Here is a 19,702-nt window from a genome sequence, read left to right on the forward strand (position 1 = left end):
GTCTGCGGAACGTTTTCCGTGTGTGCATAATGGCCTTTGTGAGAGTTTCTTACTGTAATCATATATTATATGGGCGTAATAAATTAAACAAAAACATAAATAAGAATATGTCGAAGATTGCAAAATAAATTGAGTAAATTGGTAATAGAATTTTAACAAATCGAAAACTACTCATGTAAAGTGACATCTATATTATGAGCAACAAAACTTATTGTATAAAAATCCCCCCTCCTTTCACGGGTTTAATACATTGATTGAATTCGGTATTATCTTTGTTAAGAAACTTCTTACAAATCCATGCGTAATAAACTCGACGACTAAAATAAGAGATTCGGAATACAAAATTAATGTATAAAAGATTAAAAAAAAACAATATAAAAACACGAGTTTTTTACAATAGATTTTTAAATATTTTTCTAAAGGCAAACACAAGGGAGAGAGACAGAAAAATTATGTTGTACACGAAAAAAAAGTAAAAAAGATAAAAATTAATTATTTATAAAAATGTTTGAAAAAAAATCGCACATATATTTTCTTCGCTAAAAAATTCACATATGTTTTTTTAAATTTTCGTATAATTCTCCTCCAGGCTTTTTTAAAAGTTTTGCATACATACACACAAAGCATACATACACACAAAAGCAGATTTGTGAACTAAGTTATTTTAAATTTGATTTATTTGTAATTCTCCATGTAGTTTTCAGCTGATCGCTTAAAAGAGTAGAACATTTTGCAAAAGCTGAGGAACACACCACGGGGATACAACATTGCGCTAATAACAAGATGTGAATCCGTGACTAGCAATTGGCTTTGGTTATGTGCCAAGAGATTCCGTGGCAAGAAGTCCCTTTTGATCTGTGCGTAGGAAAGAACTACGAATTTTGAGAAACCATGAGTCATTTGCTGTGGATGATATGTCCAAGTCGCGTTTATGCCATACATTTAATATCTAACGTAGAATGTTTTGATGATATCACAAAGAAAACATCAGAACCAGAAAAGAACACAAACCTGCTGACAAATTTGGATAAGAAAGAGTGCTCCACTGCTTTTTGTAAAAAACGAGTTCTGAATGATGACATACCAAGAAAAGCTCCGAGAGAACGGCCGAAACGAGGTGCATTGCTATTTAAAGGCATCGCAAGAATGAAGGAAATAGCAACAAAAAGGAGTTTCAAAATCAACACGCAGAAGGAGATTATTGATTACTCTCCATCGTCGAGTCACACAACAATTTTGGTCAATAATGCCGCCACAGAAGACACTCGTGTGCGAAAAACACGAGAAATACTAAGGGAAAGGTTTTATTATTCCTCCACCCAAACAATTATAAGTATAAAGTTACCATCCACTATGCTTGTGCAAAACTTAATTCAATGTCTCCACCGAACAAAACATTCCGTACATGAAAACAATAACACAATTTACAGACTTACATATCAGATTGCGGTTCTAGATATAAGCTCCTTAATGAGACTCTTATGTAGCTATTTTTCTGGTCGGTGTTATGTTTCTGCGGATAAGATTTATATTCGCAGTGCTGCAGAATGGGAGTTGTCTATTAAATATTTTGCTGTGGTCAGGAATCGCAACAGAAGGGAACAAAGGTTAGACCTCTTACTTGATATTGCTGTAGCCTGCTATATAGCTGCTATTTCTAATATTGATATTTTGGACGGATTAAAAACAACAGCCAGCAGTATTACAGGAACAGCTGCCGCCAACACAGCTACTTTCGGTCTTGAAACAGCGGCGCAGGTGGTTGGTAATGCGGTTGCTGGTGCCGCCATTAGCGCCATCGTTGATGTAGCAGTATCTTCCACGTCAATCTATTTAGCAAAAAAACGGAAAGACAAAGGTGAAATAAGCGAAAAAGAATTTTCAACAAAAGTAAAGAAAACAGTTTGTGAATCAAGCCTAAAGTTTGTGGGCGGAACAACAGGTTCCATTCTGGGTCAGGTTTTGATACCAGTACCCGTTGTAGGTGCATTTGTGGGAGGTTTTTGTGGAAGCCTTATTGGCTCTGGCATCGGTAAGGGTATTAACTATGGCATAATTGACCGCATTGCTAAAAAGAAACAAGAAGATGAACAAACAAGCAATATAGAAGCAAATAACCTCCAAGTGCATAAAAGAGAGAGACGCGGCTACGTGCCCAAAATAACAATTTACAATGAATCCGAGAATTGCTTTCAAGAAAAAACTTTCGAAAAGCCAAAATCAAAGGCTGTGATATGGCGGGAATCTGTAGTAAAAAAGAAGAGAGAAAAGAGAATGGATGTTCGTCCATTTTTAACACGATGGAAGAATAATTCTGCCAGTCAAGAAAACGAGGAACCAACCGGATCCTCCAAAGAAAGAAAGAACGGCAATGAATCAGTTTTTTCGAAATGGAAGTTAACTGTTGGAAAGAGTAAGTTAACTACAGAACAATCTATATACAGTGCAACAAACTGTATCTCTTCTGAATCTCTACAAGCACCTCCAAAAGATCATAGCATTATTGTGCCCTATCACTGTCAAAACTCCTGTGACGGAAGTTCTGTTAATAACAGTCAAGCCATGCAAGAACGAGTGCCGTCTTCGCTTAGGCGACTTCACGAGTCCTTTTTAAACAGAGCTAACCGAAAAGATGTAAAAGCTGAAAGTGTGGAGCATGACGGGGAAGTGAAAAAAGACGAGGGTAAAGCCGACGTAAAAACGAACGAGTTCGATAGCCTGATGAAGAAGTTTTCATGGACGAAACAAAGAAAAATTGATGAAAGCGATACGACAGAAAAGCCAGACGACAAGCGACTCTTGTCCAAATTGTCAATAAAATCGATAAAAAGCACGATCCGTTCACTCAGTAATTCATCCGACGAGCAGCGCACGATAGGAAGCAACAATAGTGTAAACGATTCAAGTAAAAACGATAGCTCGTGTATCGACAACAACGAAACTGATTTTAGCAGATGGTACAACTCTTACAGCTCGGCAATCACAAGTGAAGAAAGTAGTGACTCGGTTTTTTTTTCACCGCAAGTAGAGCATACATTCTGCCGTTCGAGCAGCGCTTATGAACAGAACAACCACAGGGAGAGAAAATATGGGAGGTTACAAAGATTTTCTTTTTATTCAACTAACGGTTCTGTAGACGCAGAAGGCAACGTGTACTCAGAGCATGGGCACGGTGGGAAAAATTTAAATAAAAAACAACGCCGGACTGGAGCGTTTGGAATTGTTCCTAAGAGTGAAGAATCAGAAATCTCAAAGTCACATGAAAAATCATCAGCTCAATTTCTAGAAGAACAATCAAGTTTTGGACAAAAAGCCAAAAACCTCCTCGAGCTAACTAGAAAAGAAAGCATGAAAGAATTCTTTTCGTTTACCTCCTTTAAAAGAAATGAAAGTGCAGTTCCGTCTATGACAAAGAGCAATAAAACATTCGAAAGCAAAGTTATACATGAACATTCTAAAGAAAGCAATCTATCCTCCTCCTTAGATGTTTTAGCACGTTCTTCTACCGTTTGTGAGAACACTTCAAAAGAAAGTCGTTCCTTAAGTGTAAGTGCTCTGTTTTCGCCCAATTAAATAAGGAATCAGGAAATGGACTTTGATACTATGAACGTACATCTGAAAAGCAAGTTAACCGAAAAAATCGGTTATGGAAATTTCGTCAAGGTAGAGCGAAAGAGCAACGCAAACGACGGAATTGGCGACCATTTACAAACGCGCTTGGATATAAAGAAACCAGTCGATAAAAATACGCATGTAAAAAAAGACCTCATGGCTGGTAACGAAGAAAGGTTTCGTGCAGAAGAGAAGTAAAGTTATATTTCCTTAAAGAAAAAAAATTGAAAAGAAAGCACTGTACGATAGTTTCGAGAGACAGAGTTTAATTCCGATTTAGGTGTTTTAACCCGAAAACTAATCCTAAAGGATTGCACAGCAAATAAGCACGTCTGTTTTACTAATGTGATTGTGAAAAGAAATTTAAGCGTGAGTAAATCTTTAATGCCCAATTGTTCCACACACGGACAGCATATTTCAAATTATTAAGTATACAATAGTATGACTTTATATGCTTTAAAAATCAGGACTTGATAACTTAACCAAGTTACCATTAACTTAACGAAAATAATTCATGCTCGTAGGCCAAACAGATAATGTGAAAAATTCGCGGTAATATTTAGGAATGCCAATTTTCGCGCATCTGCGAAAAAATTTAATAGGCGCGATTTCCGTTGCGCAAAAATAAGTTCAAATATCGTATGCTACCAAAATGGTTTTTCGCAAAAAATAGAAATAAAAATATTGAGAAATTGATTACTTTTGTGTATTTGAAGGTGCCAATTGTAAAGAATATGGAGCGCTAGAAACGAATTAAACGGTGTCATATAGCGTACATATCATATGGCAGACACCTTTTATAGCAGACATATACCATATAACAGACACCTATTATAGCGTACATACCACATAACAGACACCTATTATAGCAGACATACCATATAACAGACACCTATTATAGCGTACATATCATATAACAGACACCTATCATAGCGTACACACCACATAACAGACACCTATTATAGCGTACACACCATATAGCAGACACCTATCATAGCGTACATACCACATAACAGACACCTATTATAACAGACATATCATATAACAGACACCTATTATGGCAGACATACCATATAACAGACACCTATTATAGCAGACATACCATATAACAGACACTTATTATAGCGCACATACCATATACACGTTTTTGTTTTTATAAGCAACTGGTTGCTACAAAACTGAGGCTGAAATATAGTCAAAAATTAAGCAACTGCTAAGCAACTTAGGCTGAATTCTACTACACACTTAGCAACCACTTAGATCAGTCTTCCACAAGAAGGGGACAGAAAGAATATTTTCAACATAAAACATCTCTTCCTACATATATATAACAAAATAATAAAGCCCCTAAAATGCAAAGTTAGTCATCTAGTCCTTTAAAGATATTGAACACCCAACCGTCTTCAACAAGTTCACCTTCCTTCAAGCAACCCGTTAGCAACTAAGGCTGAAATATTAAACACAACAAGCAACTCGTAAGCAACTAAGGCTGAAATTTGTAAAGATGAAGCAACCATTAAGCAACTTTGACGCTGAAATTGCAAAATGACCTTAGCAACCCCAGGCTGAACCCAAAAATGCAGTTGCTTAGAAAAAAAAAACGTGTAGCGGACAATTTTTTCAGGAACAACAGGGGTCCTCCATAGACACGTTTGGTTTCAAAATGGGAAGTAATAAAAACCAACACATGTTTACAAAAAACATTAAAATAAAAATGTAGCAAAAAACAAATTGTACAGAAGAGTTTTCAGGATTGGGAATTTATAACACAGTATGGATAAACAGTTATCGGATAGAAACGATTTTAAAACTTTTACAGTAAAAAAATAGACAAAAATTTTTTTCTAGAAATTTTTATCTAAAAATTTAAAAACACTGGCTAAAATAAATTACCAAACGAAAGTTGAATAGTTGTTGCTAGTGTTTAAACTAAACACAATTTTAGTAGTATTATAAAAATTCATAAATTTTTGTGCATTTAAAAATAACGAAAGTACGGAGAAATTCCTTCTCTTTAAATTCTACAATAAAAAAAAGAAATAATGCAGGACAACTATTAAAGTTTCTCAATTTTCCACGATTTTGACGCTTACCTTCAAAACTATGTAGCCTTTTTTAATTACCTAAAGGGATTTAATTTTCGCGGATTTCTTTTTTCTGGAATTTCGCGGGATAAAATGGAATTTATTTTTGCAAATGTTGTGTTGAAGGAAATTTGGAAATATTGCGGGAATTTATTTTCGCGAATTAGGGGTATTTAGACTTCTCGCGGGAACTATTTTTCGCGTGTTTGGCAAAAGTCCACAAAAATTAATTCCCACAAAAATTAATTGTAAGGTAATCGTACCAATCATATAGTCAAATCAATTTCTTAAGCTTAGCTGTTCCAAAAAATATATCTGTCTTTTACACTAACATTAAGTGTATTTCTTTCTTCTTATTGCAAGGTGCGTATATTGAATTTGCGAATTACTGTGCTAGCTGCAGACTATATAAAGTGAAGTTAAATCGGAGATAACTTCAACTCTGGACGCAAAATTTGAAATATTCCAATAAAGGACGATATCATGCCACAAAAGCCAACTGTACCCTGAGAAATGTCAACTTCTCCCCAAAACTGAAGAACAACATGGAGGTCTGCAAAATTCTTTAACGTATCGCAGAGAAGTTCTGGTCTATTCTTTAGCGACTGCAGGAAATTTTTATTTTTATTAAGTTTTGAATTGTACTCTAAGATTAGTTCGTATATGTCTCTCAATAAACTCGCCAGAACGGCCCAAAACCAAAATGGCGCGGATTTCAATGTCATCTTCTTCTCATCGCCAGTTAAAATGGATGCCTTGACTGCCCAAGCTAACATATCGTAGTAAAAGTAAACAGCACGACATAATCGGGAAGCAATGATCAGAGCTTTTAAAACAGGATCATCAATGGCTCTTGCTTTCATTGCACCTTCAATCATATCAACACTTTTTCCAATTCGAAATGCTAAAATACAAATTACCAATTTGCTATACTCACACAATAGACCTATTTCCATATACGTATGGTTCTGCGAAATATACACACTCAAAATGCAGAATAACATGAAAACGAGATTAGTTATGACCAAATTTGGGGATGCTGGTTGTTTATATGCAAGTTTGAAGAATGTATCAACAAAATGTTGAGTTTTACGGCTTTTAACTGGCAGTTTCACATAATCGTAGTTAACACAGTTATAAAGAGGGTTTTGGTAGTTGTAGCGTGACAATATTTTTTAAAATATTGCAGATTTTAAGGGTGTATCTTTTGGTATATGTTAGGTAGCTAGCTAGCTAAACCTCTAAAACCTCCTAGCCACGTTAAACCTAGCCCCGTTTTTAGAATGATGTGAATACATTTTTATTTACTGTTTCCAAGTAAATTTAGAACTAAAACTCAATATACAGTTTACTAACGCTCAGTGGCACTACATATTACTTCTGATCAGTTAAAAAAATTAAAATTATCTTGCTAGTATAGCTAAGCCAAAAAGCAGCCAGCATAACATTGACTTCAGGGGAAAGGGGATGGCACAGTAAAGAGATTTCAAAGGCTGAATTTTCTTATAGCATTTTTACAAGTATTTTTCAGGGTTGTAGCTATTGCTTAGCTGCATGAGTTACCAACGAATCATTTTTCAATATTTGTTGCGTAAACTGATATTTAAAATTATTTTCGGCATTGGCTGTTGTAATCATGTAATTGTCACACTTCCTCTGTCACCACTCCGTCTCTTAATGACTGTCAATAATCGTACATTTGTATCAAGCATTGCGATGGTTAACCTTAATACTTACAGCTTGTAAGTAATATGATTTGATAAAAATGGCACCTCATTTTTTTAGGTTTTTTAGGAGAAAAAAAATGAAAATAAAATAATATATAAGAATTTCTGGATTTCAGCTGTAACATGCCTAATATTTATCAAAATGTCAGTCTTAATTTTCTAAAAAACCAGGCCCTTATGTATTTTGTTTTCTTGCTTTTATGAAATCTTGAAAATTAATCTTGCAGAATTATTCGAATTGTTTATTTACAGAAAATAATCTCAATGAATTATTTCCAAAGTGAAATTAAAAAAATCAAAAATTTTGTTTTTGACGTCACAAAAAAATTCACATTGTTTTCACTTATTAAAGTTAATTGTTTTCACTTATTAAAGTTAATTGTTTTCACTTATTAAAGTTCGACATGACAAGCATTTTGTGGACAAAATTTTAAAGAAATTTCTTTATTTCTAGTCAGTATGTCAGTAAATGTTTTGTGTTTTTTTTAAGAAGCAATTTTTAAATTATTTTGTGAAGTGATCCTCTCCAGGAAAAATTTGTTTCTGACAGATCACTGGACAATTTCATTTGCCTGAAAAAATACTGAGATGGTAACTCTCTGAATACAAAATTTAAGAATTAGGATATCATCCTTTTAGTCAACCTTATAGTTTAAAATTTTAGATAATTTTTTTAGCCAAATTCAATCTATGATAGAGGCTTAAAATTTAAGACAAATAAAAGCAAGAACATTCCAAGAAAGGTTTAAAGTCCAACTTTTTCCACCAAGTCAATTAGTATCCTAATTCTAAAATCACAAATGTGTAAAAGGTGAGTTATACATATTTCCAAAACTACCGTCATTTGTAAAAAAAATTAACAATTTAAGGCAAAGTCAACTCAACTACTATTTTAAAACCACAACAGTCAGTAAGCCTGGCTAATGTTATTTTCACAGTTGTTTAAAAAATAAGGTACAGTCAATAACTGGAGACACAGGATATATACCAGCAACATCACCAATTTCGGTAAACAGCTTGAAATTTCACGTTTGTTTGGAACATATCAGCCAGCCACCTAGCTATAGCTACTTATATCATATTCAAAGCTAGCTCATTTAACACCAAGAATAATAAAAAAAGCATTAGAACGGCCCAATGATACATGCTATTATCTCATATTATCACCAAATGTTAATAACAATCTGTATTACAAATTAATTTTACAAATTTTGGAAGTAAACAAACGATCTGCACTACTTCGCTGCAAACTAAAATTTTGCTCATAACTAATCTCGTTTTCATGTTATTCTGCATTTTGAGTATGCATATTTCGCGGAACCAAATGGATATGGAAATAAGTCTATTTCTCTCAAAATGACGAATTTTCGCAGAAAATAACAAAAATTGGTAAAAAGCTTAATGTGTAAATTTATACACGCAAGCGTCAAAGGTTTTGGTATTTTTTCGGAACATGTCCAATTTACTAAATATATTTTCTTCTATCTCTTCAAAAAAGAAAAAAAACATTTAGTGTACTCTAGAAAATAAATAATCGTACCTAAGAGCATAAAAGTGGACAGCCAGGTAAATTTACTTAATAATAGTATACTAATTCGTCGTCAAATCGTGGAAAAATCCACGGGTTCACCCGTCAGCTCGATATATACCTCTGGTGGCGGTCCGGAAAAAAACTGCGCGCAGCAATTCTGAACAGACAAAACAGGTGAAAGACGTCACTCTTAAACTGAGAATACTAGGTCTCCCTTCATTGATTTTTGATTTTTTTAGCAAAAGTAATAGATAAAGGGAAAATTTCATCTCATCTTCTTTTTAAATACAAAACATGTGGAAAAATGCTGTCTAGTAATTTCGCATCAATTTTTTCTATTTAAAGGGTAAACCCCTAAGTATTTACCGACTGGTAAATACTTAGCGGTTGTGGTAGAGCGTTCGACTCCACTGGGCAAGGTCGTTGGTTTAAACCCTGGTCGAGTCATGCCAGAGACTATAAACGTGTTGTCTAGTTGAGCGGCTGTTGTGCTTGCACGCCTTTCGTAGCTCAATTGGGAGCTTTAAACGCACTAGGATTCCTTTCATGGTTTCTAAAGTTGCTATGGATTTCCAGCCAAGTTACTGAAAAAAATATGAATTCCAGCTAACGCAAATACGCTCTCCCTCAAAGATTCACTTCAATAGAAAAAAAAGAAAACCTTGAACATATAGTTTAATGGTTCATTAATAATTTTTGGCCTGGGAACTAGGTGTTAACATCAGAGGGAGGTTATCTTGAATAAAAAAAATCCATGTCCAAACAGGCAAATCTAACGGCAATAAAAATCTAAGTGTGAGTGACGGGCTTAGGCGTTCCTTGACTAATTTTAGTAAATGCTAATGAAAATGATAAAAGAAAAGATTGTACTAATGAGATGAATACATCTATCGTTTCTTTTTCTTTCTGTTTACGTTAAGGCCCGCTAATTTTTTATCAATTTAAGAGCGTTGATAATTTGCGTTTTTTAAACAAACTGATGCTGGACGAAAAGAAACACATTAACTCGTTTACCCACAGGCACTATTTCCACTACTTATACCGCAACGTGTCCATGTGGATAATCAAGGCTTGCCTGTATAGTCAGCTTAATTTTACTTTCACAACTTAATTATTCCATTTTCCAAGCTTAGTTAAATTTAAAAAAAACTAGATAACATTTTTTTGTGTACAAAATTTAAAAAGGCCTCGAAGTAACAGCAAGTTTGTGTGACGTCCTAAAATTGGCACACGAAGTAAAACATCTTCTGAGTTTGTAAGTATAGATTAGGAGTAAAAGATTTGAGATCTTTGCGTAAAGATGATGTATATGTAAATAAATTTGAATACTTTAATTAGAGAAACTTTCGCGAGGAAAAAAATTCGTGAAATTTTTTGGATAAACTTTCGCGAATGAAGAAATTTGGAAAATTTCGCGAGATTAACTTTCGCGAATGAAAAAACCTGCAAATTTTTGCGAGATAAACTTTCGCGAACAAGGATTTTTCAGTTCAAAAAAACTTCAAAATTCTTAGCATAATTGAAAATGTAATAAATTTTCTTTCTTGAAATAAGATTTCTAAGTATTTTGTGTGTTTTTGGTATATATATATATATATATATATATATATATATATATATATATATATATATATATATATATATATATATATATATATATATATATATATATATATATATATATATATATATATATATATATATATATATATATATATATATATATAAACACGAAGTAATTTTAACACAAATTACAACAGAGTGCTCAATGTGTAACAGAGCAGTTATATTATCTTTATGTTTTGTTTTCAAGAAAAAACTACATTAATTTTGCTACTTAAAGTTTCATGCTTCTTAGCAATCTTCAGGCAAATGATACAAATTATACAAGTTGGTACTAACTAAAGTGTAAACCTTTTAATTACGTGATAAAACGTAATAAAACAAATAAATACATTGTTCGTTACAGTTCATTTCAACCATTTCAAAGTAAATTTGTTGCGATGGCGACATTTGTTGATAAGTTCTGTTCTTTTATTTAACAGTCCCTTCGGTTCAGTTATTCATGTAGCACAAACATCCGAAACATCATAAAGGGACATAATAAAAAAGTTCTCACTTCTGAAGAAAGGCAAAAACAACGACCTTGCAATTGCCGGGATAAGTCCCAGTGTCCACTGAATGGTGACTGTTTAGCTGCATGCATCATCTACAAAGCGGAAGTCAAATACGTAGACAAGAAGGAATTTTACTACGGATTATGCGAAGGCGAATTTAAAGAAAGGTTTAACAACCACAAAAAGTCCTTTCGACACGAGAAATACAGAAACGAAACCGAATTGTCGAAATTAATTTGGAGATTAAAAGACGACGGAACAGACTTTGAAATCTTATGGAGTATTGAAAGACGTGCAATGCCGTATAAGACAGGAGCGCGCACGTGTGACTTGTGCCTAACAGAAAAAATAGCAATTGTACGAGCTGAACCGAAGGGACTGTTAAATAAAAGAACAGAACTTATCAACAAATGTCGCCATCGCAACAAATTTACTTTGAAATGGTTGAAATGAACTGTAACGAACAATGTATTTATTTGTTTTATTACGTTTTATCACGTAATTAAAAGGTTTACACTTTAGTTAGTACCAACTTGTATAATTTGTATCATTTGCCTGAAGATTGCTAAGAAGCATGAAACTTTAAGTAGCAAAATTAATGTAGTTTTTTCTTGAAAACAAAACATAAAGATAATATATATATATATATATATATATATATATATATATATATATATATATATATATATATATATATATATATATATATATATATATATATATATATATATATATATATATATATATATAAACAAATAAATAAATAAATAAATAAATAATTAAATAAATAAATAAATGTATGAATAAATGGATACAACCGTTTTATCAATTCCACTAAATAGACCCATTGAAAAATGATAGAGTCAAATGAATCAAGGTTAGTTGTGAAATCAGGGTTAGTTGCGAAATCGAGGTTAGTTGTAAAATCGTAAAACAATACAAACAGATCAACGATCAAATTAAAAAATAAATGCTGATTTTATGACATTTTTATCTGGGAAAGTTAGCACTAAAAAAAGTGTAAAATATTGGTTTACTTTTCAAGTTTAAGTTCAATCCAAAGAGTTCGATCTCGTAGCTTTTAAACTGTGAGGAAATGCTATTTTATGACAAAGCAAAAATGATATACATCCAAAAATAAGAAAACTGGAAAAATCCAACCTGTCCAGCTTTTTGAAGTTCAGCCTTTACAAGTTTAATTTATAAAGAGTTTTTCATTCGAGTTTAGAACCTAGGTGGGTGTTTTTTCTGTTCATCTCAAAGTCATTACTTTTTATTTCTGGCATGTTATATATTTTTAGTTAAAAAATACAAACCAAGCATACCCTATGACAAGTTTTCAATACTGTACATTCACAACTTACTTTTTCTGCTTGTACTCAGAACAGATTCGCATTGCTTCAATCTTTTAATCAGATCATTTTGAGAATTTTCTTTTGTTAACAAATGACTAATCAGTTTGGCAGTATATTGCAACAACCTGGGGCAAAGAATTACAATGGAAATCATCAGCCGTTGAGTTGAGTAACATAAAAAAGCTAAAACATAGAAATTTGCAGGTGATATATACAGTATAGATAGATAGATATAGATAGGATTTTACCTGCATATTGAATCTCTTCCAGCAGTGCTAGACTGATATTGCACGATACTTGAAACAAAATCCATCAGTGTAATATATATCTTTATATATATAATACTACTATATTATTAAATAACAAATATACATATTCAGATGGTCATAATAGCACTCAGCTGTAGCATAACAATGATTAACCCATGACCTTTTTTTGGAATACACAATACACAAAAACTTTTAGCTTTAATTATATTAAACAAACCTTGTGAATAATTTAGAAAATGAAAAGAATAAATGGTGGTGAGGTAATACTATTGCATATTTCGTACATGTTGTGTCAATGCACACTATGCATTTTTTTCTGATGTTTTAGTGTGGTACATGGCATATGTACAAAGTTGTTATGGCCTAAGGCCAAAATTTGAGATAAAAAGTTTAACAACTACTAAGCAACTGGACAAACTGAAGATTTCGGAAGTTAACCAACCAAGGTTTAACTTGGATAATTCAAGAAACAACTTTCAAAACAGTTCTTTTAAAAAACGAAAAGTTCTTTTTCTACTATTAAAGTGCAAAAAAGCAAGCGTAAAGCAACACCTGGTAAAATACACTTACAACTTCAAAGCAACTTTGAGGCTAAATATAAAATATTAATAATACGAAGTGTGTTTGTCTGTGTGTCAAAGGCAAAGTAGTCAGGTTGCTGGCGGAAAAGAATTGGGGGTATAGGAACAATGCGCAATCAAGTAAAACAGGTAAGGTATTACCCCTGATGACAAAATATAACATGTTGTCTAATTTGTAAACACTAAAACTGGTTTGTTTTCGGGTGGATAACAATTTAACTAACAACGTCATCAAAGATAGTAGTAATAATTTTTTTTCTTAATTTTTAAAAACTAACTGAATGAAGGAGCATTAAAATACAATGAAATTTGATATATAAGTCATATGATTAACATTTTTATTTAAGAAGATATAAGCTTTTAAAATTTTCTTAGTGACATCATTAAGGTTCTAAGGGTACGCTTTAAATTTTGGGTAGACTTTGATTAAACAAAATAAATAAATATACAATAAAAAACTTTTATGTATTATATTTTTTATAAAAATATACATAATAATTCTTTTTTAACACCGTCATATATTATCAACATCATAATCTGGGTCATCTAAGTCATCCTCATCAGAGTTGTCTGATTCAGTTTGATTTTCACATATTTCACTGCAGCTGCATAGATCAGTACATGGAAATCTATGTAGCAGGCAAATACAAGTGGCTCATTTTCATGCGCTTTTCTTATAATGATATAAACTGTGGACCAACATACGGGGAAGGTGGCATCAACATCCATTAATTACATTATACATACATCAATAATCGTGTCCATCAATGGCCATGTGATGATGGCATCATAAAATTTCCATCCAATGCTGGTTTAACCATTGAAGTAATGTACAAAACACATTTGCAATGACACACAATCAGTTTATGATTGGTTGATTTCGATCCTCATCTGGCCATAAATAGTATAGGCAGAGAAACTCATATGAATAGTATTTCCTAACAGCTTCCAGAAATATATGGCTACCTGCACTTCGAAAAGTGAATATGTAGAAAAAAGTGCAAAATGGTTTGAGACAAACATAACAAAAAGCGAACTTTAGAAAAAGAAACGTAACATAAAGCGAACTTTCAGGAAAAGGAAAGATTTTAATCAATCTATCGCCTCCATCTGGGTCCATGAAAAAATCTAATAACTTTAATTGCTGTGATCTGGTTGGTTGATTTCGATATAATGTCAACCCCATTTGCACGTTTTATTACCACTGAAATAAATATATACCACACAAATATTAAATAGTTGCTTAAACTCACACATAAAAACTTATCATTGTAGAGTACAGTTCTATTGCTGTAGATAGGACAAAAGTTACAAAACATTTATATATAGCAATAGCTGAAAATATATACAAGCATGAAATGAAAGTAGAACACATATATAATATAAGCAACAACAAAGCCAAGGTAATAACACATCTCTATATAATATTAATAAGCGTGAACAAAATATATATATACATAGCATAGCTCACAACGTAAAATATGTGAAAACATAGAGGTATATATAATAGCAGCAGGGAGGGAGGAGGAAGAAAAACTGCTAGAACTGAAAAGGAAAACCATGAGGCAACTGCAGCTTAAATACTAGCAAGACTGCTGACCAAAATATATGCTGCTGACCAGAAAAGGCACATAGGTAAATGGTGAACTAACTATGGGCAATACAAACTAGAGTACTGTAGGAAGAAGATCTATATATGTGTGCATTTAAACACTCATAAATATATATTTATGAGTCACTTAAACTCACACATAAAAACTCATCATTGTAGAGTACAGTTCTATTGCTGTAGATAGGACAAAAGTTACAAAACATTTATATATAGTAATAGCTGAAAATATATACAAGCATGAAATGAAAGTAGAACACATATATAATATAAGCAACAACAAAGCCAAGGTAATAACACATCTCTATATAATATTAATAAGCGTGGACAAAATATATATATACGATAATATATATATGATAATAAGTGTTGTCTTGAATGAAGACGTGATATGTCGTCAGCAAGGACATTCTGAGCACCAGCTACATGGAAAGCCTTCAAACGAAAATTGAAGGTAGCCAATAACCAAAACAACTGACGTAAATAATTCATCATAACAGGGTGATGGGTAGTTCCTTTATTAAGCACAGCAACAGCAGCAGTATTATCGCAGAAGACATGGATAGTTTTGTTCTGCCAAGTGGGAGCCCAGCGAATAGCAGAAAGAACTACACACAGGGCTTCCTTAAAATTAATATGCAAAGAGGCAAGAGGGGAATGGTCTACCCATAGATGAGAATAGAACCAATCACCCTCAAAAAAGGCACCAACAGCGTCAAAGCAAGCATCAGTTTGCGGACTGGTAATAGGTCTTTGGTCATAGAAATCGCATTGTCCATTAAACACACCCAAGAACTGATCCCACCAAGCTATATCCCTGTGAAATTCGAGCGTCAAGCGACACTTCAAGGCAGAGGAAGACAAGGTGTTCATCAGATCCAGGACACGTCTCAAGAACGTTCTACCACCATACACGACTTTACAATCCCAATTTAGGCGACCAGCAAGACGTTGCAACTCTTTCTCTTTCTGCTTGGTTAAAAAATGTGACACTACTTCCCTCAATGCATCCAGTTTAGCAGGTGGAAGAGAAAGGGTAAGTGACACAGTGTCAAGCAGAATTCCAAGAAAAGTAAGTTGCTGGCATGGAGGGACCAACTTAGCAGGGCTAAGCTGAAACCCTAGCCCAACAAGTAATTTACAGAGTGTGTTATAGGCCTCATAACATTCAGTCTGTGTTCGGCCAATAACAAGAAAATCATCTAGGTAGACAATAACGAGAGGAAAACCTTGTCTTAGCATCATACGACGAACAGATTGTGTAAGGCGATGAAATATTCCAGGAGCACTTCGACCTCCAAAAGGAAGTCGAGTATCGACAAGATATGAGTATTGAGTGCTTCCAGAAAACCGCCATTTTAGACCAAGCGCAGCATAGTTTGATGGATGAACAGGTACTGACCGATATGCATGGCGTAAATCAACCTTGGCCATAAATATCCCTGTTTGATCATAGCACAGGCATCATCGATAGTTTGAAATTTTTGTTTTTCAATATCAATGTATGTATTGACACCCTTTCCAACTGGCATGGAACAGTCATGTATAATGCGTAACTCGTCAGAGTCAGGTTTGGGGACAGTAAATCAACCTTGGCCATAAAATATCCCTGTTTGATCATAGCACAGGCATCATCGATAGTTTGAAATTTTTGTTTTTCAATATCAATGTATGTATTGACACCCTTTCCAACTGGCATGGAACAGTCATGTATAATGCGTAACTCGTCAGAGTCAGGTTTGGGGACAGCCCCAAGAGCACTGACAATGGTAGGTTTACATTGAGTAAGAACATAGTTACCAGTTTTAACTGGTGGTGACAGTGTAAATCATCGTAAAGTTGTTATTTCAGATAATCTTTGCCCAGCTTATAAAGCCCTGTTGGGAATGAGCAGTCAATTATATCACGAAGGTAGAATTGCATCATCTTGGTCTTGGAAGGGTAATGTTTTTATTAAACCAAATATAACAGATGAACCTTTTAAAATTTTTCACGTAAGCGACTTAGATTATTATTATGACGATGTTTCCTTGGAATAAGGGTAAATTTTTAAACGTGTCTTTTTCGCGCCAAAAAAAGGCGTTTTTTTTTTTTTTTTTTTTTTTTTTTTTTTTCGTTCACTCGATTTAATAATTTATTTATTTATTTATTTTTGCGCGCTTGCTTGCTGAATCGGTCATAATAATCAATTTTCACTCCCCTGTAGTTTATCATCTTGTCTAGCTTTTGAAACGCTAAACACATCTTTTGACACATCCCATTGTCATTTTGTGTGTTGTGTCATTTCCTGCTTGTTTTCGTCTGCTCTCATACGTGATTATCTTGTTTCTATAGGCTTGTTGATAATTTTTGTGTGATATTTTTATGTTCTGTGTGTTCACTTAAAAATGATAAATTTTCCGTGTGGTGTCTGTGGAAAGTCTGTTAATTCAAATCATAAGGCTATTCAGTGTGATATTTGTAAATTCTGGATTCATATTAAATGCAATGGTCTCAATGCTGATGATTATATATCTCTCCAAAACTCTGATGAACTTTGGTTCTGTTGTAAATGTATCAACAAAATTCTCCCCTTTGGCTCAACAACTCCCCCCTTAGTTTATGACAAGAGTCTTTCCTCTATGGAAATGAAAAGGTTTCTCTCCCAGCTCAACTCTATTGAAATCAACGAGGTCCCCCATCCTGAAACCATGGGTGGTGTCAACTGCAAATATTACGATCCAATTGAATTCTCTGCCCTTCAAGTTAATTCTGATAAATTCTCCCTTTTTCATATGAATATCGCCTCTCTGTCTAAACATATTGATGAACTAAAGATTCTGTTAGGTCAACTTGGGCATGACTTCAGTGTTATCGGTATCACTGAGACCAAATTCCAGACTAAAATCCCACCTATTAACTGCGATCTATCGGGTTATTCCTTCACGCACACACCTACTGAAGGTGAAAAGGGTGGTGCTCTTTTGTACATCCCTAATCACTTGCAATTTATTGAACGTCCCGACCTGGATACTCTTGCATATAAAAGCAAGGAGCTTGAATCTAAATTCATTGAAATTATACGGGCCAAAGATAGAAACATGATTGTTGGATGCATCTACAGACATCCCTCGATGTCTGTTGATGAGTTCAACAATCATTTTTTATTGCCTCTTCTTGAGAAAGCGTCTTCAGATAACAAGTCTATCTTCCTCCTTGGAGACTTTAATATTGACCTTCTAAAGTCTGAAACAGTCAAAGAAGTGTCCGATTACATCGATATTACTTCGCAATTTAACTTACTCCCGCATATAATTCTTCCCACAAGAGTTACTGAAGTTTCTAGCACGATTATTGATAATATTTATTTTAGTTCAGCCAAGTGGGACACTGTGTCTGGTAATATTATAAGTTCAATATCTGACCATTTCCCTCAGTTCTTAGTCTTAAAAAACTTGTCTGCAATCAATCCTTTGCACACCTCTGATGATATATTTGTTCATGATTGGAAGAAATTTCATCACAATGACTTTCTCACCGAACTTCACAATAAAAATTGGGATGATATCCTACAATTGAATGTAGATGATCCCAACTTATCGTTTAACAATCTTTACAATTGTATCAACAGTCTATTGGTCAATCATGCTCCTCTAAAAAAAACATGCAACAAAAAAAGAAAAAAAAAATCCAATCCTTGGATTACTAATGGTATCCTTACCTCAATAATCAAAAGAGACCATCTGCATAAATGCTTTTTAAGAGAGAAAGATCCACTTTTAAAGTCTTCCTTGCTAGAGAGTTTTAAAAAGTACCGCAACAAAATTGTATCTCTATGTAGAATGAGTAAGAGTAATTTCCTCAATAAATATTTTAGCAATAACCAAAAAAATATTGGCAATATTTGGAAAGGGGTTAAAAATATTATTTCTGTTCGTTCTTCTGTTTCTGCTTCTCCCACCTGTATGAACATTAATAACTCTGTTGTAACTGATCCAGTGACAATTGCTAATTCTTTTAATGATTACTTTGCTTCAATTGCAGATAACATCAGAATGAATATCCCGTTCACTCGAAAACATTTCTCCTCTTTTCTAAAAAATTCTACTTCTAATTCGATGTTTCTTTCACCAACTGATGATTTAGAAGTACTGCATTGCATTTCTTCCCTTGACCCTGGTAAATCTTCTGGGCCATTCAGTATTCCTGCCCATATTTTAACTCTTGTTAAATCTGAATTATCTATACCACTTTCAAAACTTATTAATTTGTCTTTCACAACTGGTATTTTTCCTACAAACCTAAAAACTGCCAAGACCATCCCTATTTATAAAAAAGGGTCCAAATTAGAATTAACAAATTACCGACCTATATCCTTACTCTCAAATATTGATAAAATATATGAAAAAATCATATACAAACGAGTGTATGGTTTTCTCGAAGCAAACAACGCCCTCTACAAGCATCAATTTGGCTTTAGGAAAAATTACTCGACTTCTCAAACACTTCTGAACATCTCTCAAAAAATTATGGATGCTCTTGATAAAGGAAATTATGCATGTGGAGTGTTCATTGATCTTCAAAAGGCTTTTGATACGGTTGATCATGAAATTTTGCTTAAAAAGCTTTTTCACTATGGAATTCGTGGTACCCCACTCTCACTATTTAAGTCTTACTTAACAGGACGTCAACAGTTTGTATCCATCAATGGAAATATATCAACTAGTAATCTTATCAGGCATGGTGTCCCTCAGGGCTCTGTTTTAGGACCTCTTTTATTTTTAATTTATATTAACGACCTGCATTGTTCAATTAATTTTTCTTTGGTGCATCACTTT

The 19,702-nt window shown here is 33.5% G+C and overlaps 3 protein-coding genes across 3 annotated transcripts; 1 reads left to right on the top strand and 2 right to left on the bottom strand.

Moving 5' to 3' along the window:
- The first annotated feature begins 617 nt into the window (after positions 1–617).
- On the top strand, positions 618–5,004 carry LOC130645385 (uncharacterized). The gene has a single exon (XM_057451368.1). It carries the CDS (start codon positions 892–894, stop codon positions 3,571–3,573), a length of 2,682 nt encoding a protein of 893 aa, XP_057307351.1. The 5' UTR covers positions 618–891; the 3' UTR covers positions 3,574–5,004.
- Positions 5,005–5,390: 386 nt separating this feature from the next.
- Positions 5,391–12,793, bottom strand: LOC130645404 (peroxisomal membrane protein 11A-like). Its single transcript, XM_057451392.1, has 3 exons — positions 12,675–12,793; positions 12,436–12,551; positions 5,391–6,600 (listed from the first exon to the last, which is right to left on the bottom strand). The coding sequence occupies exons 1-3, from the start codon at positions 12,737–12,739 to the stop codon at positions 6,116–6,118; spliced, it is 666 nt and encodes a 221-aa protein (XP_057307375.1). The 5' UTR covers positions 12,740–12,793; the 3' UTR covers positions 5,391–6,115.
- Positions 12,794–13,722: 929 nt separating this feature from the next.
- LOC130645393 (uncharacterized) lies at positions 13,723–16,979 on the bottom strand. The gene is made up of 2 exons (XM_057451381.1): positions 16,477–16,979; positions 13,723–16,310 (listed from the first exon to the last, which is right to left on the bottom strand). Exons 1-2 carry the CDS (start codon positions 16,582–16,584, stop codon positions 15,081–15,083), a joined length of 1,338 nt encoding a protein of 445 aa, XP_057307364.1. The 5' UTR covers positions 16,585–16,979; the 3' UTR covers positions 13,723–15,080.
- Between the last annotated feature and the right edge of the window lie 2,723 nt (positions 16,980–19,702).

Source organism: Hydractinia symbiolongicarpus, chromosome 1, assembly GCF_029227915.1.
Source record: "Hydractinia symbiolongicarpus strain clone_291-10 chromosome 1, HSymV2.1, whole genome shotgun sequence".
Classification (NCBI taxonomy): Eukaryota; Metazoa; Cnidaria; class Hydrozoa; order Anthoathecata; family Hydractiniidae; genus Hydractinia; species Hydractinia symbiolongicarpus.